Genomic DNA, 24,271 nt, shown 5'->3' with positions numbered 1-24,271 from the left:
TGTGGGCACATAAGAATTTTGAAGTTTCCACCCTATTTATTATTTCCTCACCATGTGTTATACTTATCATGGTGTAGTATCCCTAGATGTGCAGAACTGATATGTTCTGTCTTTTTAAATTGGTGTCTCTTTAAACCTGAGGATGAGACCATTCACAGAAAACCAGTCAATGATACTTTTAAGAACTTTGTTTACCATTTCATCTGTTTCTGTATGCACGTTTGGATTGATTACAGTATTAGTGCCATCTGCATAAATAACTAATTCTCCTTTTGTATATGAGACGGAAGATCGTTTACATGTTTGAGGAATAATAGAGGACCTAATATTGAACCTTGGGGAACTCCATACTTGATTTGTACCCAGGCAGAATTATGTTCCCAGACTACATTTTTTTTTGTATATCCATCCTTGCAAATAATGGTCTGCGGGACTTTGGCCATTCACTTCCATAATAAAATGAAATACCTGCACCTGTCATTATGATGTTAATTTATTATACTGCAACCAGTGTCGGTAACTCAGTATACCGTCTTCAGGCCTCAACTGACCCTGAGGTGGTGAACCCCAATTGTCTACATGGTCCCATCAGTGGCCAACATCTATGCACTGGCTTCTGCAGAATACTGTAAAACTGATGTTGTGTCTGCAACCATTAATTACCAACCCAGGCCTGAAGATGGTGTATTGAGTCACCAAAACTGGTTACAATATAATAAAATAACGATGGCTGCAGGTGTTTCATTTTATTACTGGACTACAGTGGTTGGATTACTAAGTACAACTTTCTGCATTCTTTTATAAAGATATGACATTATCCATTGGTTGGCTAACCGTCAGTCTCATAAAACTTCCATTTATCTAGGAGAATACTGTGACGCACACAGTTAAATGCCTTTGACAGATTACAGAAAATACCAAATGGTGCTGTTTTATTATTTAATGCATGTAAATCTGGTGAATGCACATGCAAATGGCATTGTCAGTAGAGCAACCCTTCTGACACTGAACTGTGGTTTGCTGAAGATATTATTATTGCTAAGATGAGATACTATTTTAGAATACACCACCACCTTAAAAATGCTTTACAGAAGCTCTCCTGCAAACCTTGCAGAACTAGCACTTGCAAGGTTCGCAGGAGAGCTTCTGTAAAGTTTGGAAGGTAGGAGACGAGGTACTGGCAGAAGTAAAGCTGTGAGGACGGGGCGTGAGTCGTGCTTGGGTAGCTCAGTCGGTAGAGCACTTGCCTGCGAAAGGCAAAGGTCCCGAGTTCGAGTCTCAGTCCGGCACACAGTTTTAATCTGCCAGGAAGTTTCATATCAGCTCACACTCCGCTGTAGAGTGAAAATTTCATTCTAAGAACTAAACTGTTTGCATTTTGATAGCTTTGATATAGATGTATGACGGCCAACAGGTACCAGTTAGTAGTTATGAAAACTGGTGCATCATCCCATTTTCTGGTAAAATTGAAGTTTCACAACTAGAGACATGCATTTTGTAATACGAGCAGCATATCAAAGTCATCATTCTTCTGGACTGTTTTGATGCAGCCTACCACAAATTCCTATCTAGTGCCAACCTCTTTGTCTCGGAATAGCATTTGCAATCTTCTGTTGTTGTTGTGGTCTTCAGTCCTCAGACTGGTTTGATGCAGCTCTCCATGCTACTCTATCCTGTGCAAGCTTCTTCATCTCCCAGTACCTACTGCAACCTACATCCTTCTGAATCTGCTTAGTGTATTGATCTCTTGGTCTCCCTCTACGATTTTTACCCTCCACGCTACCCTCCAATGCTAAATTTGTGATCCCTTGATGCCTCAAAACATGTCCTACCAACTGATCCCTTCTTCTAGTCAACTTGTGCCACAAACTTCTCTTCTCCCCAATCCTATTCAATACCTCCTCATTAGTTACGTGATCTACCCACCTTATCTTCAGCATTCTTCTGTAGCACCACATTTCGAAAGCTTCTATTCTCTTTTTGTCCAAACTATTTATCGTCCATGTTTCACTTCCATACATGGCTACACTCCATACAAATACTTTCAGAAACGACTTCCTGACACTTAAATCTATACTCGATGTTAACAAATTTCTCTTCTTCACAAACGATTTCCTTGCCATTGCCAGTCTACATTTTATATCCTCTCTACTTCGACCATCATCAGTTATTTTACTCCCTAAATAGCAAAACTCCTTTACTACTTTAAGTGTCTCATTTCCTAATCTAATCCCCTCAACATCACCCGATTTAATTTGACTACATTCCATTATCCTCATTTTGTTTTTGTTGATGTTCATCTTATATCCTCCTTTCAAGACACTGTCCATTCCGTTCAACTGCTCTTCCAAGTCCTTTGCTGTCTCTGACAGAATTACAATGTCATCGGCGAACCTCAAAGTTTTTACTTCTTCTCCATGAATTTTATACCTACTCCGAATTTTTCTTTTGTTTCCTTTACTGCTTGCTCAATATACAGATTGAATAACATCGGGGAGAGGCTACAACCCTGTCTCACTCCCTTCCCAACCACTGCTTCCCTTTCATGCCCCCTCCACTCTTATAACTGCCATCTGGTTTCTGTACAAATTGTAAATAGCCTTTCGCTCCTTGTATTTTACCCCTGCCACCTTCAGAATTTGAAAGAGAGTATTCCAGTTAACATTGTCAAAAGCTTTCTCTAAGTCTACAAATGCTAGAAACGTAGGTTTGCCTTTTCTTAATCTTTCTTCTAAGATAAGTCGTAAGATTAGTATTGCCTCACGTGTTCCAACATTTCTACGGAATCCAAACTGATCTTCCCCGAGGTCCGCTTCTACCAGTTTTTCCATTCGTCTGTAAAGAATTCGCGTTAGTATTTTGCAGCTGTGACTTATTAAACTGATAGTTCGGTAATTTTCACATCTGTCAACACCTGCTTTCTTTGGGATTGGAATTATTATATTCTTCTTGAAGTCTGAGGGTATTTCACCTGTCTCATACATCTTGCTCACCAGATGGTAGAGTTTTGTCATGACTGGCTCTCCCAAGGCCATCAGTAGTTCTATTGGTATGTTGTCTACTCCCAGGGCCTTGTTTCGACTCAGGTCTTTCAGTGCTTTGTCAAACTCTTCACGCAGTATCTTATCTCCCATTTCATCTTCATCTACATCCTCTTCCATTGCCATAATATTGTCCTCAAGTACATCGCCCTTGTATAAACCCTCTATATACTCCTTCCACCTTTCTGCCTTCCCTTCTTTGCTTAGAACTGGGTTGCCATCTGAGCTCTTGATATTCATACAAGTGGTTCTCTTCTCTCCAAAGATCTCTTTAATTTTCCTGTAGGCAGTATCTATCGTACCCCTAGTGAGACAAGCCTCTACATCCTTACATTTGTCCTCTAGCCATCCCTGCTTAGCCATTTTGCTTTTCCTGTCGATCTCATTTTTGAGATGTTTGTATTCCTTTTTGCCTGCTTCATTTACTGCATTTTTATATTTTCTCCTTTCATCAATTAAATTCAATATTTCTTCTGTTACCCAAGGATTTCTATTAGCCCTCGTCTTTTTACCTACTTGATCCTCTGCTGCCTTCACTACTTCATCCCTCAGAACTACCCTTTCTTCTTCTACTGTATTTCTTTCCCCCATTCCTGTCAATTGTTCCCTTATGCTCTTCCTGAAACTCTCTACAACCTCTGGTTCTTTCAGTTTATCCAGGTCCCATCTTCTTAAATTCCCACCTTTTTGCAGTTTCTTCAGTTTCAATCTGCAGTTCATAACCAATAGATTGTGGTCAGAATCCACATCTGCCCCTGGAAATGTCTTACAATTTAAAACCTGGTTCCTAAATCTCTGTCTTACCATTATATAATCTATCTGTAGTATCTCCAGGATTGTTCCAGGTATACAATCTTCTTTTATGATTCTTGAACCAAGTGTTAGCTATGATTAAGTTATGCTCTGTGCAAAATTCTACAAGGCGGCTTCCTCTTTCATTTCTTCCCCCCAATCCATATTCACCTACTATGTTTCCTTCTCTCCCTTTTCCTACTGACGAATTCCAGTCACCCATGACTATTAAATTTTCGTCTCCCTTCACTACCTGAATAATTTCTTTTATCTCGTCATACATTTCATCAATTTCTTCATCATCAGCAGAGCTAGTTGGCATATAAACTTGTACTACTGTAGTAGGCATGGGCTTTGTGTCTATCTTGGCCACAATAATGCGTTCACTATGCTGTTTGTAGTAGCTAACCCGCACTCCTATTTTTTATTCATTATTAAACCTACTCCTGCATTACCCCTATTTGATTTTGTATTTATAACCCCGTAATCACCTGACCAAAAGTCTTGTTCCTCCTGTCACCGAACTTCACTAATTCCCACTATATCTAACTTTAACCTATCCATTTCCCTTTTTAAATTTTCTAACCTACCTGCCCGATTAAGGGATCTGACATTCCACGCTCCGATCCGTAGAATGCCAGTTTTCTTTCTCCTGATAACGACGTCCTCTTGAGTAGTCCCCGCCCGGAGATCCGAATGGGGGACTATTTTACCATCGGAATATTTTACCCAAGAGGACGCCATCATCATTTAATCATACAGTAAAGCTGCATTTGCAATCTACGTCCTCCATTATTTGCTGGATGTATTCCAATATGTGTCTTCCTCTCCAATGTTTATCATCTACAGCTCTCTCTAGTACCATGGAAGTTATTCCCTGATGTCTTAAGTGATGTCCTACCATCCTGTCCCTTCTTGTCAGTGTTTTCCATATAGTCCTTTCCTCGCCAATTCTGTGGAGAAATTCCTCATTCCTTACATTATCAGGCCACCTAATTTTCAATACTCTTCTGTGCTCCAAATGTACATTCTCAGAAATTTATTCCTCAAATTAAGGTCTATGATTGATACTAGTGGACTTCTCTTGGCCAGGAATCGCCTTTTTGCCAGTGCTAGTCTCCTTTTTGCTCCATCCATCATGGGTTACTCTGCTGCCTAGGTAGGAGAATTACTTAACTTCATCTACTTTGAGATCACGAATCCTGATGTTTAGTTTCTCACTGTTCTCAATTCTGTTATTTCTCATTACTTTCATCTTTCTTTAACTTACTCTCAATCCATATCTTTACTTGTTCGGCTGTTGCTTGCATTCAGCAGATCCTATAATTTTTCACTTTCCCTGACGACAGCAATGTCATCAACAAATCTTATCATTGATATCCTTTCAGCTTGAATTTTAATTCCACTCTTGAACCCTTTTTTTTTATTTCCATCATTGATTTTTTGATGTATCGTTTGTTGAATAGCAGGGGGAAGACTACGTCCATATATTACAACCTTTCTAATCTGAGCACTTTGTACTTAGTCTTCCATTCTCATTATTTCTTCTTGGTTCCTGTACATATTGTATATTACCCATCTTTCCATTTAGCTTAGTCCTGTTTTTCTCAGAATTTCAAACATCTTGTGCCATTTGACATTGTCAACCCTTTTTCCAGGTCAACAAAGTCTATGAATGTGTCTTGATTTTTCTTTAGACTTGCTTCCGTTATGAACCACAACATCAGAATTGCCTCTCTGGTGCCTTTACCTTTCTGAAAACCAAACTGGTCATCATCTAACACATCCTTAACTCTCTTTTCCATTCTTCTGTATATTATTCTTGTCAGCAACTTGGATGCATGAACTGTTAAACTGATTGTGCAATAATTCTCACACGTGTTGGCTCTTGCAATCTTCGGAATTGTGTGAATGATGTTTTTCCAGAAGTCAGATGGTGTATTGCCCGACTCCTACACTATACACCAGTATGAGTAGTCATGTTGTTGCCACTTTCCTCAATGGTTTTAGAAATTCTTATGGAATGTTATCTATCCATTCTGCCTTATTTGATTTTAAGTCTTCCAGAGCTCTTTTAAATTCTGATACTTGTACTGGATCCCCTATCTCTTCTGTTTCAACTCCTGTTTCTTCAGTCACGTCATCACACAAGTCCTTCCCATCGTAGAGATGTTTAGTGTGTTCTTTCCACCTATCTTCACTCTACTCCTTATTTAACAGTGGTATTCCCACTGCACTCTTAATGTTACCACCCGTGCTTTTAATTTCAGTGAATCTTGTTTTGACTTTCCTGTATGCTGAGTCAGTCCTTCAGACAACCATTTCATTTTTTATTTCTTCACATTTTTCATCAGCCATTTCACGTTAGCTTCCCTGCACTTCCTATTTATTTCGCTCCTAAGGGACTTGTATTTCTGAATTTCCATGAACATTTTGTATTTCTTTGTGTCATCATTCAACTGAAGTATTTCTTTTGTTAACCATAGTTTTTTCACAGTTGCCTTCTTTGTACCAATTGTTTTCTTTCCAACTTCTATGATTGCTCTTCTTAGAGATGCCCATTCCTCTTCAGCTGAACTACCTACTGAGCTATTCCTTATTGCAGTACCTATAGCTCAGAGAACTTCAAGCATACCTCTTCCTTTCTTAGTACTTCCATATCCAACTTCTATGCACATTGATTATTCCTAACTAGTCTCTTAAACTTCAACCTACTCTTCATCATTATTAAACTGTGATCTGAGTCTATATTAGGTCCTCGTTACACCTTACAATTCAATATCTGATTTCGGAATCACTACCTGACCATGATGTAATCTAACTGAAATCTTATCATATCTACCAACCTTTTCCAAGTATGCCTCCTCCTCTTTTGATTCTTGAACAGAGTATTTGCTATTACTATCTGAAATTTATTGCAGAATGCAATTAATCTTTCTCCTCTCTCATTCCTAGTACCAAGTCCATATTCTCCCGTAGTCATTTCTTCTACTCCTTCCCCTACAAATGTATTCCAATCTCCCATGTCTATTAGGTTTTCATCTCCCTTTACATATTGAATTAGCCATTCAATATCCTTGTATACTTTCACTATCTCTTCATCTTTGGCTTGCAGTGTCATTGTGTACGAACTCTGTTCAAAAAATTCTGGAAATTTGTCCACAAAATTTTTCTATGCTTATCTTTTAGTTATAGTTCGTAGTACTTATCCACATTCCTGTTTTTTATTCATTGTTAAACCTACACCAGCATTACCCCTATTTATTTTTCTATTTATAACCCTGTATTCACCTGACCAGAATCTGTCTTCCTTGTGCCACCGAACTTCACTAATCCCCGCTGTAACTTTAACCTATCCATTTCCCTTTTTAAATTTTCTAACCTGCATGCCCAATTAGGGAATCTGACATTCTATGCTCCAATCTGTAGAATGCCAATTTTATATCTCCTGATAACTATGTCCTCCTGAGTAGTCCCCACTCGGAGAACCGAATGGGGGACTATTTTACCTCCGGAATATCATCATTTAACCACGCAGTAGAGCTGCATGCCCTCGGGAGAAATTACAGCATAGTTTCCCCATGATTCTGTTCCACGTAATAATCATATTCTTTTTTGCCTTGTGTAATTAGAGTTTTCTTGAAAGGATAAAAAAAGTGTGCAGTGATGTAGTCTTGTTACTAATTAATAATCCTGGGTATCTCTGACCCTTTTTAAATTCTTGATTAATTTCCATTTTTATTTATTTTAGGGTGATGGAACTGCTGTTTCCCCGTGTCGATGGACTTACACTGGTCACCGTAAGTGTGTACTGGCAGTGGCACTTATAGAGTCACTACGGCTTGCTGCCTCATGTGACTCAATCATCCACATATGGGACCCATTTATGGGAAGTGTAATTGCTCATATGAACTCACCACGCTACCCACCTGTCAATGTCCTTCAGGCTTTGCCACCACCAAGCCGTGTCCTGCTTGCGGCCACTACAGACACTACACTGCGCCTTGTTGATGCACGAACCTGTTCTTTTGTCAATGAACTGAAGGTAAATCACTTGTTCAGTTAGTGTTTACTATGTTTGTGTAGCTTAGTTTATTGACATTTTATGTAGTCATATTTCTAACATTTATTACCTATTATAACTCTGTTATAGTTACATTTTAATTGTGTCACCAAAGTTTTTTGTAATAGGTGAGATATTTGGGCACAATAAGTTTGTATCCTGCTCAGTAGTATAAACACCAATAAGACTAAAGAGAAACTTTCTGTGTAGATACTATGGAACTGTGGCTATCTTTTTCTCTTGTTTTCTGTAAAACATGTGGGCGGGTGTGTTTACACACACACACAGTAAATATTCAAGTATTGTAGGAGGTGTTAATACAGAATATTTCACATAAAACATTCCATATATATTATGTGTCCAATTTGTACCAGTTACAGAGATATAACTGATTACTGAGATAGGTTGAAGTGAGTTTCTCTGTTGATTGTCATTTTTGTTGTAAAGTTCAAGTTGTGCCTAAGTTTGCATAATTGAATTTTTCAGTTATGATTGTGGTTATAATTTGTTGACCAATTTTACTGTATTGTTTAAGCCTGTTTAATGTATTTTTAAGTGCTTAATATACCACTATGGTATCTGTTTGAGAGTTTTGTAATGGAAATGCTGCTGCTACATGTAGAGAATACAGTAGACCATGTCCTAATGGAAGAATACCTGGTTGAAGAGTTTTTACTCATGTTTCCACTAAACTGTCTATGAGATTGGTACAGTGTCCAGCAGTCATCTATACTTGCAAATGAACAGTGTGTGAACGAAGTATAAGAATTATTCAGTTGGTAGTAGTTTGAAAAGAGATATAACATCAACAAAGGTATAGCGAGAAAAATAGAATGTAATCAAATTAAATCAGGTGGTACTGAGGAAATTAGATTATGAAATGAGACACTGAAAGTAACAGATGAGTGTTGCAATTTAGGCAGCAAAATAAATGGCATCCAAAGTAGAGAGGATATAAGGGGACCTCCAGAAAGTAAAGAACATTTTGCCACACCAAGATATTGTTTAATAATAATAATAATAATAATAATAATAATAATAATAAACCCAATACAACAAATATACAAAAGAAAACAGGAGAAAAAATTGAAAAATACATCCAACTGGCTGAGGAAGTCAAAGACATGTGGCATCAGGATAAAGTTGACATCATACCAATTATACTATCAACTACAGGAGTCATACCACACAATATCCACCAGTACATCAATGCAATAGAGCTACATCCAAACGTATATATACAACTACAGAAATCAGTAATTATTGATACATGTTCAATTACCCGAAAGTTCCTAAATGCAATATAACACATACCATACAGTTAAAAGGAAGTGACGCCTGATCAAGGTCCGCGTCACTTTTCATTTTTAACCAGACTTAAAAACGTCTGAGAAAGTAAAGAATAATAATAATAATACAGAAGCTGAATATACACATTCTGGCACATACTGGTCTACTTTTCCACATAGTCAACTTTGACATTAAGGCACATGTACTGTGATATTAGTTTGTGTATACTCTCTTCATGCCATGTGGCCACCTGGCTTTTCAACCATGTCATAGCAGCATCCTCCAGGTCTTCATCATTTGTAAAGCATTTACTAGCAAGATGCTCTTGCACTTTTGGAAACAGGAAAGAGTTCAATGATGCCAGGTTCAGACTGTAGGAATTTCTCTTGCAATGAGGTTTGTGTCTGCTAAGCAATATAGCAATGTGCAAACATGCATTGTTGTACAAGAGAACAATTCCATGTGAGAGCTTACCTCTTCAGCAGTTTTGGATAGCCTGATGAAGACGTTGATGGGTAACGCATTTAGCATCACTATTGATTGTTGTGTTGTGGGACACAAAATTGATGAGTAAGACCCTTCCACTGTCACAGAATACAGAATGTGAGATCCTGCCCACTCGTTTAATGTAGGTTGCCTAGGAAGCTGTTTTCTTGGATAGCTAGACAACATTCAAGCATATCATAATAATGGAGTTTATAACAGTAAATTGAATTGACAGTACTTAACTTTTTCTCTTTACAGAGAGGTGTTGCAAACAATTGACAACATGCAAATAATCAATGTCCTTTGATATATGCAATTTCCCTGCAAGCAAATAATATAGATCACAAGTCAGAGCTAAATAGTTTGGATCAAAGCTCATCTTCTATTGAGGCTCTTCTAGTGTATCTGAGGCTAGCTGGGGCAGCGTTTATATTATCTTCCTACAGGGGCCGCTCCCATCGTGGTGTGGTCGTAGTCAGTGTACTATTGGCTGACATCGTCTCACAGTGTCCTCTGCTGTTATGTTTCAGGCCAACATGCTGGCACTTGATGTTATGCTGGAATACAGAAGCCATCAGTTTAGTTTCAGGCCGACATGCTGGCACTTGATGTTATGCTGGAATACAGAAGCCATCAGTTTGTGAATTGATGCAATTAGTTTGAACTTGTGAGGCTTCTGGGGGTATTGAGGATAATTCCACTCCATAGACTGTTACTTCTTTGTAGGGGCATTGTGAGGAACCCAGGTTTCATCTCCTGTAACTTTCTGGTCAATGAATGTGTTGCCATCCCTTTTGTAATGCTCTATGGAAGCTAATGCAGCACCCATTTTCACGCCTTTCAGGTCATCTGTGAGCATGCATGGCTCCCACTGTGCGCAGATTTTGTGGTATCCTGAGTGCTGAGTGACATTTTCAAAGCACAGTTGAACGACACACTTCCTGACATTGTCCATGCACGTTGCTGATCATGAACTGCCGATTCTATTTAATGACACAATCCACCTTTTTGTTGTGGTGCATCTCTGTTGATGGAGGGTCACCCTGATTCCTCTTTGTCTTGAACGTCTGTTCTCTCATTCTTAAACATCAAGCGCCACTTTCAGACATTGGTTGCTTCATTACACCTTCACCATAAACGGTAACAAGTCTGCAGTGGGTGTCACAGGGTATAACATTTTCTGCCTGCAGAAGATGAATATCTTATACCTCACACTCTATGGGATTCACAGTTGGCACAGCTATCTCTACACCTATCATGTGATAGGGTCTGACTTGAACCACATGCAACACCTGTCCACATCACACTGAACACCAGAAACCTATGAGGGGCTGCCACAAGACAGATGTGCGGACTATGTGTGCAAATGTTCCTTATTTCCTGGATGGTGCTCGTAAAGTGTAGACTTGCAATAGCACAAAAAACATTTCTGAGAAAGAGGAAAATAAATTTAACCCTTGAGAGGGTATGAAGTGTGGAAATCACAAATAATATTGTTTTGTACTGTTCCATTGTTGTTTTACAGTTGCCAGCCTGTACCTATTCCTTCATAATTGCATCAGTTAACACAGTAATAGTTGTGTTGCCATACATTCAAGTGAGCAGCAGTAATATAAAATAAATAGCAATCTAGGAAAGACAAAATTAGTGATCCATGCAAGAAAATGGACCAGATTCAGAGCTAACAGCCCAATCCCACAATGGGGCAGTTATCTACAAGGTAATTAGTAATCAAATAAGTGAGTGGCAGGGATCTAATGCAGCAGCACTGTTTAATGCCTCGATTGGTTCATTACTGTGGGGTAACACTTGGGTGCAGCAACAAAGTGATACAGTGAAAGGCTTATTTTTTTATTGTCTAATTAAACTAAGCTTGAACTGTAATTTTGTTCATAAATGTTTACCTCAGTAACATAAAGACAGCTTTCTTTACATGTGTACAAAGTTCGCCACACGTCCCCTCATGTTGTGAAGAACCATGTGCTGATGAAGGGTTACCTATTATGAAGTTTTTTCTGAAGACCTTCATCTGGATTATAGTCTTGGTCAGAAATGAAACATGGATGATAAGCAGTTCAGACAAGAAGGAAATGGAAACTTCTGTAATGTGGTGCTGTAGATTAGATGGATGGATTGAATAGCTAATAAGGAGGTCCAGAGCTTAACTAGGGGGAAAAGAAATGATTTATGGTACAACTCGACTAGAAGAAGGAACTGACCAATTGAATGCATCCTCTGCATCCTTAGACATCAAGGAAAAGTCAGTAATGGAGGGAAGTGTAGGGGATGAAAACTGTAAAGAGAGGCTTTGACATGAACACATAAGTAGGTTCAAACGGATGTTGGTTGCAGTAGTAGTTATTCAGAGATGATGAGACTTGAACAAGGTAGACTAGTGTGGAGAGCTATATCACATCAGCCTTTGGACTAAAGGCCACAAAACAACACAGAATGTAGTCCTTCAACAAACACACACAGAATTTCTACATATAATGGTGTTCCACATATAGGAATATGGTCGACATTAAGTATCATTTACAGTAATTTCAACATCTTCAGGGAGGAGATGAAGGTAGCTAGAATCTTGTCATTACCTAGTTGCAAATCTCTGAATAATTCCATTAATACTGCGCACTGGTATCAGTAACACTCGTAACTCCATTGGTCATCCAATGCAAACTCACATCCTCTGTCAAGACTCATTTTCAAGAAAGTTTTTCTGTTAATATGTGGTGTGGTTATGACAATCAATTGATTGGGCTTGTTGTGTTACAGCATCATCTTACTGTGCCCGGTTAATTAGAATTTCTAAAATGAGCTTCCAGCATTATTGGAGGAGATTACTGTGGCTACAAGGATGGGTATGTTGCTCCTGCACATTCTTGTTATCAAGTGACACATAATCTAAACTTAACATTCCCTGGAAAATGGGTAGGCAGAAATGATCATTTTATTGGCCACCATTGTCCCTTACCTCTTTAGATTTTTGCCTGAGGCGGTAGTTGAAAGATGAAGTCTACAAAGAAAAAGTAATCACAAAAGACAAATTGATCATTCTGATTATTAACAGTGCTGCTGTCATGAAAGAGCACCAATACAACCTCACAAGAGCTACATGCAGTCTCGCCAAAATTCAAATGTGGATTGAAGTTGGAGCTGAAATTTGTGAAAACTAGCTTTGAACTCAATCATTTGCTTTATTTGACAGCTTCTGGGAGTATTTTTGTGGATTATATTCTAACAGCTGTATCTCTGTAACCAATAAAAATTGGACATGTTATATGAAATGTTCTATTCAGATTAGTCTATATTGTTACCTCCTAAGATATCATCTATTCCTCTTGAAGTATTATTTGTGTCACCAAATACAGATCAGGTGATAGCTGTTTGTGTTTCTCCTTGTTAATAATAATACTATATGAATAATGAAAATGTTTGAAGTGTTGTTAAAATCTATTCTTAAACCAGAAAATACACTTACTAAGTTTTCTGTAAATTTGTAAGAGCTGTTTCTAGTTATCACAGCATATCTTGAGATCATGGTAATAGATCACAAATTAATACTTATTTACTGAACAAATTGATGGAGCTGTTGTGGCACCATTATCTTTCAGCTATCCAAATTTATATTTCATATGGTATCTGTAAATCTTTTTGAGCAAATCCCAGGGTAGCTCCTGTGATGAGATTGCAGCCAAAAGGATGGCATTTAGAGTCCCTTTCAGGTTAATCCCCATGGTTAGTCTGCCCTGCAGCTAAAAACTTTGTCATTAAATTTAAAATTATTAACAGGCTATACAAATTCTAACATGTCAGTGCACTCAGTCATTTCTTCTTGTTTAATCTCCCTGTCACAAGGTTTTTCTTTACTCTCTCTATCCCATTAATGGAATGCTTGTATATAAACTGTTTCTTTAGTTGCTCCTGTTAGAATCTCAATATCCTTCCAACCATTTGTTAAGTCAAAGCCATTCTTAATGTTATAGGCTCACTAATCAGAATTCCTGTTTTGATATGTTTCAAAATTTTCTTGTATAAATGGCTGGAGGGAAACACAAAACCACACGTTGGCAAGGTGTGCCACACCAGTGAGGACATTGTGCTCTTGTCTGCCAGCAAGATCACAAGTGTGCCATATGTTGTTGACAATGCCACAAATAAACATAATAGTGAAGCATTTGAGACAGTGTCAGCTGGGTCACCTATATGTCTGTCTCATTTGCCTCATGGATTATCTGTTAGACGCTTTAGAATTTCTGTTCTGTTCCTGTTAGAAAAGGACTGCAGAAGTTTCATCTGGTAGAAATTAAATTAGTCACCTTGTCATCTCCCCACTTGGAATTTCGACTCTCCAAACCAGTGATTCAAGCCTCTCCATATTATCTGATGGCAATTGACAGCTTTGCCAAAACATTCTTTTGTGAATAGATTGTGCTCTTTGACATACCACTGTGTGTAGCTACAGATCAATGCACTAGGCACTAGGAATGCTACTGCAGGCACCAGGTGCAAAGAATTTGGGTATCTGGCTAATATCCTTTACTGAATGAACTAGTAGAGGTTTTACATCATCATTTAAAGGCCTCTCTCAGCTATCATGCCTTTGGACTCTAGATGAAGACCCTACTGATTGTCCTGCTTGCTCTGCAGATTGCCTTCAAAGATGACCTAAATTATCATCTATGGACACACAACCTGGAGAATTTGTTCTTACCACTCCCAATAATGAAAATGAAGTATCTGGCTTGTATGAAATGGTTACACACAGAGATCTGCAGGTTTTGACCTACAATAATCATGGAACATGGCACCAAGTATGCATTCATTTTTCAAGACTTGTGATAAAGTGAATATATATCCTGTGCCATGATGCAGCCAGGTAGTTTTTACAGTCACCGTATGATTGCCCCCATTAAAGTACTCACAAATGGTGAAAAGACATTTGACATTGATATGTATGGTTTGATTGTTGCATTAAAAACAAGCCTTCATTATAGTGTAACTGCATATCCAAGAGACTAAGAAGGATGGACATGATGTGCCACCTGCACCTGACCCTTTGAAAATGACAGAACCAGACACCTCTTCCTTAGCAGCACTGGAGCAATGATTGAGCAGTACCATATTCAGTGTGTGATATTTGTTTTAATCCTACTTTCTATTGGCAGTTGGGAGGACAAGAAAAGGGGGGAGGGTGGTGACTAGGCTAACATTCCTTGGTTTAAGAGAAGACTCTTTGAATTGGTGACAAATGAAATGTAATAACTAAGGCTTTCCTTTCTCTGTTTCTGAGTCTTAATTATAATTTACACAATAAAGTAATATTTTAAACCCAACAGACATCTTCCTGTTACAGTTTTGCCAGTAATTACAAAGATTACCTTGTCTCCTGCTATCCTATATACCAGTATTGTTAATATCATTTATTCAATTCCTTGAGATCATTTTTTCCTTCATATTATCACTGAATACAGAGATGTTTATTGAATTTTTCCTTTCTTAAATAAATATGGAAAAATTTGTAATACAGATTTGTAGTCATAGAGGATTGTTTTTCAGGGCTATTGTCTTCTCATCACTTTCGTAAAATTTACTTGCATGTGTATTGGTCATCTTTGCAACTCAAGTTAATTAACCTGTTGTCATCTGTAACATAAATGTCCTTAATGGGAGTTATAATAGTAGAACACAAGTTAAACTATTTTCCATCATTGCAGGTGTCACAGAGTGCAACAGGACTAATAAGATGCATTGCTGTTGGGCCTGAAGGCACATGGGTGGCTGTTGGACAGTCATCAGGATTCCTGTCTATGCTGGACATCCGCACAGGTGGCCTACTGGCCTCTTGGAAAGGTCATGACTCAGAGATACTGCAACTTATATCAGCAAATGGTGGCAACTCCATTGTGAGCTCTTCTCTGGACCAGGCAGTTTCTGTTTGGAGTGCTGTTGATGGCAGGTTCTGCTTTCCTATGAAGTGAGTATAAAGCAGTATCTTTTATTTTTGTTTTTCTGGTCTTGCAACTTTTGTGCACTTTTGGGAGAGGTTTAATGGCTTATTGGCATGAGCATATTTAGAGACAGACAGTAGCTCATTTTATATATGTTAGAACAAGAAAGGTTTTATGCATAAATATGTTCAACCATTAATCATAGAATTTTCTTCAAGTGGTTGTAGGAACCTGTAACAATGTTTAAACTTTTGGTTGCTGTAAGCCATTGTCAGTGAACCTTTGTTATTTCTTGAACCAATGGAACAGTCAGTTAGTACATCATTTTACGCTGCTGAAATTTTGATTCTACAGAGTTTGAATGTAGTTCATGTAGAACAAGGCATAGTCTATGCCACAGCATCTTCCTTAATTTACTTTTATTTTGCTTCATGACAATATAGCTCAGCTGTCTTGATCATGATGTTGGAACAGCTTGTTAGCTGCAAAAAAAGTAACTACACAGATAAAACAGTTTTGCTTTAAACATAAAAGTAAGCTGAGAAGATTACTATTTATTGTTACTACACTGTTGATTAGCTGCCCATTGTTCATAAAAAGAGAAATTATGTTTACAGAAGACAGGTCACAGAAATCCAGTTCAGTTTGTAAATATGGCTGAAGCTCAAATTACACTGATAATTACACTGTGCAGAGTCTGAATACATGCACCATGATTCTGACCATTCATCTCTGAGCAATAATACAGTGTTGTACTGTGGTGCTGTCTTGCTTGGTTTGTTCAGGATTTCATTAACAGTAAACAGAGACAGTCAATGGAACAATAAAAGTGCAAAGTTTCGGACAACTTTGTTTTACAGTTCCTCCCCTCAATCAGTAGAAATAGATGTTACCCTTTATAAGATCACTTCATTGTCTGTTTGTCTGTCCATCTGCTAAGACCTCTTTTCTTAGAAATGGTTTGAGGTAGCAACTTGAAATCTGTGTCAAATACTAAGGTCTATGGTCCCTTGGCAGTGTGAGAAAATTTAAGCTTCTACATAACTGCAATTGTGATCAGGCTCATCTGTCATCTGCTAACTGCTGTGAAATGTATGGCAGAGGTTGCTTCCTTTTGTACCAGTTATTAGGGTTTCTTCTCATTCCAGTCATGTCGTGAGCATAGGAAGAATGATTTGATTAAATACATCTGTACATGCTGTAATTAGTCTAATCTTAACCTTGCAGTACCTGAGCAATACATAGGGGGCTGTAGTATATTCCTAGATTCGTCACTTAAAGCTCGTTTTTAAAACTTCATAAGCAGGCTTTCTTGGTCTAGTTTGCTTTTATCTTCAGACATCTGCCAGTTCAGCCTCTTGAGCATCTCTGACATTTCTGTGGGTCTAACAAACATGTGACCATTCATGCTGCCTTTCTCTGTATACATTCAATATTCCTTGTTAATCCTATTTAATACAGGGCCCATACACTTGAGAAATGTTGTAGAATGTGTCCCATGAGTATGTTATAAGCAATCTCCTGTGTAGACTGAGTAACATCCCTAGTACACTACTAATGAACCAAAACCTGCCATTTGATTTTCCTATGATTGAGCCTATGTAGTCTTTCCATCCCTACAAATTGTTAAACCAAGATATTTGTATCAGTAGATGATTTCCAGCTGTGACTCACTGATGTTGTAGTCATAGGATACTACATTTTTCCTTCTTTGTGAAGCACACAATCTTATGTTTATGAATATTTAAAGCAGTTTGCCGGTCTTTGCACCACTTTGCAATCTTCTCATGATCTGAATGATATTTATGCAGCTTTTTTCATAACTGCTTCATCTGCAAAATGTTTGAGGCTGCTACTGATATTTTTAAACTTCAGCCATAGTTCTTCTACATGCTGTTCTCTCTTTTTTTCTTGTTTTCATTACCATTTGCACTTGAGTAATAACCATGCCTCATGGTCACAGATATTAGTTTCAATGTGGACATCCTCAAAGACATCAGGCCTATTTATTGCCATTAACAGCAACAACAAATTTTGTATATTTCCATAATGAGTAGGCTTCCAAACTTATCTGTTCTGGTTGTTCTGAGAGAAAGCATTTAGTAATATTTTGCAGGACATTTTGTCATGGCCACCCTTACAAAACTTTAATTTTCCCAGTTGATTATTGGATGATTAAGGTGTCCTCTGAAGATGACAATATGGTTGGGTAACATTCATATTAATTAACTTAGATGTTTCTAAAGTTTTTGGTAACATTAGAAGGTGAGTCTGGTAGTCAATAGATGGATCAAATTATATGTTTATGCCCTCCCTTAATAATTAGTCTAGCCCTAACAATATCACATGCAGCTTCGATTTCTATGTTGGTGGATGTCAGTTTCTTGTCTGCTGGGGCAAATAGACCATGTCTGTTTACCATTAGCCTATCATTTGATGTACACCTAAATTTTCCCCAAAAATCTCATTGCTATCAATTTTGGGTTTTAACCAGCCTTCTGTACTTAGTATTACACGAGCTCCACTGCTTTTTAGGGGCACTTCATACTTAGGTACTTTTTTTGGAATGATTCAGCAATTAATGTGTAATGATTTTAATAGTCTGTGGGGTGCCATTGCTTTGAACCTTACACTTATACTTTTTTGTCTCCTACAGCTTTCATTATTTGGGCTGGATGGAGATTTGTCTAGTCTAAAGTAACCTTATGTGTTCCACACACACAATCAACTATGTGTGTAGCAGCCTCCAGTGTGTAGTGCACACCTGCCTGATTTGGGGAATCCTACAGTTCTCGACCCTATAATCTAAGTCTTGGAAATTGCAGGATAGTTTTGATATCTACCCGTCATTTATTTTAATCAGCATTAAGTTGAGCCCCCACTAATAATATAGAACCCCAAATCCATTATTCCCATGCATACACTTAGCTTTTAGTCATTTGTTGTCCAGCGTGCCGGTCCATGTCATCACAGTAAAGTCTGAGATGATTTTTAAGATTTGTAATTAATAAACAGCCACTTCAAATAATTCTGCGAATTTCTCTTCTATTTACAAACACTGTGGCATTGATGAACTGAATGACTCGTGAGTCAATGATGGCACCTTCACTACACAGGGTGAAAAGTATTTAAACCAACAAACTCTGGGAGGTTGTAGGGGACATCAAAACAAATATTTTTCCCTAGTGTCATTTTTTCCAATGAGGAGTAGTTAAACCGATAGAGGAAGATTTCTCTGGTGGCAAATTAATTAAACCAACAAACACTTTTCCATTTTTTATGACCAAGAGACAACACATTAACACAACCCAATTTCAATTACAGTAGATTTTCAAAAATTCCTCCATTGACACGTAAACAAAGGTTACACTGTCGGATAATGTTCTGTCTTATGCGGGCAAAAACCCCAGGATTATCCTGAATTGTTCCTGCTGCTGCTACTATCCGGGCAACCAGTTCCTCTTCTGATGCAACAGGAGTTGCATAAACGAGGTTGCACATCTCTAACCCACACAAAAAAGTCCAGAGGGGACATGTCTGGGGATCAAGCAGGCCATGGTACAGGACCACCTCTGCCAATCCACGTTTCTGGGAACCGTTGCTCCAGGAATCGACGCGCACAACGACTGAAATGTGCCGGCGCCCCATCGTGTTGGAACCACATGCGTTGTCTTGTAGTAGGGAGCGGGACGTCTTCCAGCAATTCTGGCAATGCTCTGGCGAGAAAATTGAAATAGTGCCTGCCATTTAATGTCCTAGGTGGCAGATACAGCCCATTTAAACAGCTCCCAACAACACCGACCCACACATTAACGAAGAACCACATTTGATGAGCAGTAGTAACTGTGGCATGTGAGTTATCTTCACTCCAAATATGCGAATTGTGCATGTTGAAGACTCCATCACGCCCAAACGTTGCTTCATCGGTTAACAACACAGAGGATGGATGTGTAGGATGCATTTCACACTGTTCCAGATACCACTGTGAAAACTGTGCTCTGGGTGGATAATCAACTGGTTCCAGGTTGTGAACACACTGTAAGTGAAATGGACATAACAATTGCTCGCGAATGACTGTTCTTACATTCGTCGGATTCGTCTCCATGTTACGTGCAATTGCACGAGTGCTGATTGAAGGATCCCACTCCAAATGCTGCAAGACAGCTTCCTCAAATTGCAGCATTCTTACTGTGGGACGGCGTCCCTGTCCAGATAATCTACTAAATGACCCGGTCTCATGCAGACATTGGTACACAGCAGCAAATGTTGTATGATGCGGGGTGCGGCGATTAGGATATTGTTGTTGATAAACTCACTGTGCAGCTCGTCCGTTGTGGTGCGCTATGTAGTACGCACCAACCATATCAGTGTACTCACTCCAGGTGTATCGCTCCATTAGTAAACAGAGACACTGCACTACTATACTGGTGGACAGCAGTTGCCTACAACTGAAGAGCGTAATACGCCCTCTAACAACTGAAGATCGTAATACGGCCTCTAACAACTGAAGAGCGTAATACGGCCTCCACCAGTTTAAATAATCCTCATAGGAAAAAATGACATTAGGGAAAACTATTTGTTTTGATGTCCCCTACAACCTCCCAGAGTTTGTTGGTTTAAATACTTTTCACCCTGTATGCAAAAACTTTGCAGTGAATTTAAGCATACCTGCTGAATCTCACCACAGCTACCTCCCATGCAAGTGCTGCTGCCAAACACATTGTCTCAGTATGTCTTGTTGCCGATTCTTTGATGGTGCACAGACATAATGTTCTGTGGAAGTGCTCTTCATAACATTCTACCATAACATTCTAAATTTCCAAGTCTGCCCCACTTATAGATATGTTTTATGAGACTATTCTGATGAATTCCTTCTCAGGGTGTATAAAAGATCACAAGCTTTGCCATCAACTTGGCACTTGCTGTGATGCAAATTTTACACTTACTTTTCTTACAAGCAATATCTTCTTCTAATAAAATATATTCTTCAGTTGCGATCAGGCAAGGTGTACATGGTCAATACAGTTAATAATATGAAGAATCTATCCTGGGTAACATTGTTACACATCACCATGAATCTCTTCCTGAACCAGTAGTGCTATGTTATCACTTTAACACTCATCACATACGACCTAAGTGTGGGCTGTTTATCTGTATCGGCCATTTCCCATCTTCAAGAGTATCGTTATGAATAGTGAAAGACTTATCATCAGCTTAGTGTTTTTTATGTTCTGTGTATGCTGAACTGATTTCATTCCACTGGCCCTGGTGACATGAAGAGCTAAATACTTTCTTACCTAATTTTTATTAGTTTTCTAGTACATTTATTAACTAAGTCCGATGAAATTGAGGGCATAGATTACAACCCATATATAGGATGATGCTATTGTTGGCATTATGACTAAGCACCATACAGAACTGGGGGATCTGCCCATGGAAGAGTGTACAGTAAACATCTCAGCTCCTCTTTATGGACATCCACAGAAATTTTCTCATGAGGGGGAAAGATCTTAAAATTGCCAGTTTTAATATAACTGATTCAGTGAGTCTGAAAATGTGTCATGTCCGAAGAACTAGATTAGACAAGACTTACTGAAAGGATGTGGGTCACAGTAGTTATTCAGAAACGAAGAGACTTGCACTGGATACAGTAGCATCAAAACCTACATAAAACCAGTCTTTGAACTAAAGACCACAACAACAACACCAAGCTAAAACATAAATGACTGATAGTTAACTAATTAGTGTGTTGAATTTGATTGCTTCAATACCTAAACAGTAAACATGTTTCAGTGGTATATCCAAAGTACATATTTTTATGTTATTGATATGAATGTAGGTGTCATATGATTACATCAAGGTATCCAGTGAGTTATGAAATAAAACTAGAAAACATATTCACCAAAAAAGTTATTCATATGCCCATCATATTAGCTTGAAACAGCAAAATTAAAAATCTGAAACAGGAAGGGACAAAGCAAAACACTTGAGAAAATTGTGTTAAATATCAAAAAAGGTTGCCATACTTATTCACATAAAAGTGGAGAAACAGTGAAATACATTTAAAAAAATGGCGTATTCAACTTTGATGCAAAACTTCACACCTGATCAGGTTAATGGATTAATTGCATTAGTGTCATGTTTTCTGTTTTTTAATGTTGACTGCTATAATTAAAGTTGAACAGAATGTGTTTTGAAAGCTGCATTTCTTGGGTTGGTTAAGTAAAGAACACCCCATGGCCAGTGTATGACTAGATGAATGTGGAAAATCTCCCAAAACCACACTCAGATGGGACAGTAGAAGAGACTTTTAACAGCCTATGACTGAACCAAGTCAGTCCTCACCACTCCAGTTTGTCATAATATCACACAGCCTTGCCAACTGGGCTGCAGGTTTTTTGCTCTGTGAGTGTGTGTTGGTGTTGCATCGTATAAAGTTTGAGAAGGTCTTAATCCCTGGAAAGGACATCTTTTCAGCTTGAAATTCACAGTTTTCTTTCTTCTCTTCCAGTGCAGAAAATTACTTTTTGTTTTCCTTTTCCAACTGATACATTTGGGCTCGTATATTTAGTATAGGTGTACCACACATTCTTTGTTGTTTTCTTCAGTGTCCACTACAATATCTCTGCCATGTAAAAGAGAATGTAGACTTAGCAAGCTATTAGGGGTCTTCTTTATCCACAGTCAAATGGTAAACTACTGTTACACTGCTGCCATGTGTACAGGATGGGCGTTATGGGCAGATGGTGGGCGGTATGAAATGAATAGAACAAAATTTAGACAAAGGCCATTTATTGGCGAAAGCATGTTAAAAAGGGGTCACATGGGCCTAGGGAGGTGAGGGTGAGCCAGAGCGTAGAGTTTGGCGGGCCATAGTTTGCGAAGCTAACGAAAGTTGTTGTCTGTCAAAACTAAGTCCACAGTGCTGCAGCACCGGGAGAAGTGGGAAGGTTTACACTGCTACAGGGCGCGCGTCCGACTCGCTGGTGAGCTAGAATACAAGAGAGCGGGCCCGGCAACAGGCGGCCAGGTATATTCGCTGCACCACGTGGCTTCCTCCACCCTGATTGGCCGGTATCGAGAAAACCGTGCGGGCGGCATGGAATTTTCCAGAGCGTTGCCTGCTAAGCGACGCCTCGGGCGGCGTTACCTTGTTAGCACATGAGAGAGGCGCATGATCAAGGTGCCCTTCCTCGGTGCTGACTTCCTGTTACCAGACTGTGGGACAAAGAATTCACAGGCAGCTAACACTGCTGGCTGTGGCTTGGCCGCAATGGAAAAATGAAGTTACCATTTGAAAGCTCATATAATAATGTAAAATCCCCTACTGTCTGGCTTATCCTTTACACTTGTTTATTATGTACTGCAAATCTGTGCATCAGTTACTCTTTGTAGCTTTATGAGGGTTGAACATGGAAGTGACAGAGAAATGATCAGACAATATTTCAACACAGTTCTATGAAGTGTCCACTCTTACCACACTTTGTGTATATGTACGATATCTATGTATCTATCTCTCTCTCTCTCTCTCTCTCTCTCTCTCTCTCTCTCTCTCTCTCTCTCTCTCAATAAATAATATGAACTTGGAAACTAAAACAGCATTGATTTCCATTTATTAAATTACATTAACGTCACCAGTTTCTTTTTATTACATTATATTTATCAGTAATGAATTCATTTGTAAGATGAAAAGTGATTTGCCATTTATGTTTCAGTAGGTTTTTGATCTTAGGATTTCTGCTGTTGCTGTCATTAATGTTGCTTTATGTGTTTACATTTTATATCAAAATTGTTTCTTGTTATACAGTTTTTGTTTACTACCCGCTAAAATGATTTTTGCTGCAGAGGGCCTACAGAACCTGTTCACTGTCTTATGAGCTATGGATCGGAACTGATATCAGGGACCACAGCTAGCCGAATAGGAGTCCATTCTGCTGTTGATATGGATGCCTCATACACTTCAACTCGGCTGCGATCCGATACCTTCAAAGGTGTTCTTACGTCCATGGCTGTCCTTCCTCTCAACAGGCTGCTGCTCCTTGGTGCTGACTCAGGGAACATAACACTGCTCTGTTGAACTGCATGTCAGCAATATGGAAACGGAAAACATTTCTTTGGATCTCATTTACAGAAACTTTAATTAATAATATGATTGTAAACATTCCATTGCATATCGAAGCACACACACAAAAATAATAATTATTATTATTATTTGTCCAAATACAAGCTTCGGATGAGAATGTGCAGCTATTAATTGCCATTGTCTTCATCACTAAAAGTTTGTAAAGGTTTTTTGTACTAATATAGTATTCATAGCATAACGGCAGAAAGTTTGAAAGATAAGAAAAAACAGTTACATAACTGCTGAATGATTATTGTAGGACTGCATTTCCAGCAGCTGTGTAAGTTTGTTCCTGTGTAAACTAGTTGTCATTTATATCTGATTTAAAATGAAAGCACAGCCCCAGTATTTATTTTAAGTGTTATTAATCATGCTTTAGTATTATTTTGATAACCAAAGAGGCTTAAAAGCTACATGGGAATGGAGTTAAAACTACAAGGGTAAGTTAATTATTATCTGCAAAGTAATTATAAAATTTTATTGTAATCAAATGGGAAACTTACAAGAACATAAGTTTTCGACACAG

General features: G+C 38.4%; 1 protein-coding gene across 1 annotated transcript in view; it reads left to right on the top strand.

Annotated features, from left to right (window-relative positions):
• Positions 1–23,806, top strand: part of LOC126198939 (WD repeat-containing protein 81-like) — a 302,041-nt gene extending 278,235 nt beyond the window's left edge. Inside the window, exons 21-23 of the mRNA XM_049935579.1 lie at positions 7,585–7,878; positions 15,390–15,649; positions 23,469–23,806. Coding sequence (XP_049791536.1) covers positions 7,585–7,878; positions 15,390–15,649; positions 23,469–23,700 — 786 coding nt within the window. The 3' untranslated portion in view covers positions 23,701–23,806. The remainder of the gene's footprint in view (positions 1–7,584; positions 7,879–15,389; positions 15,650–23,468) is intronic.
• The last annotated feature ends 465 nt before the right edge of the window (positions 23,807–24,271 follow it).

Source organism: Schistocerca nitens, chromosome 8, assembly GCF_023898315.1.
Source record: "Schistocerca nitens isolate TAMUIC-IGC-003100 chromosome 8, iqSchNite1.1, whole genome shotgun sequence".
Lineage (NCBI taxonomy): Eukaryota > Metazoa > Arthropoda > Insecta > Orthoptera > Acrididae > Schistocerca > Schistocerca nitens.
The sequence above is the reverse complement of the archived record's forward strand: the minus strand, read 5'-3'. Positions and strand labels throughout refer to the sequence as shown.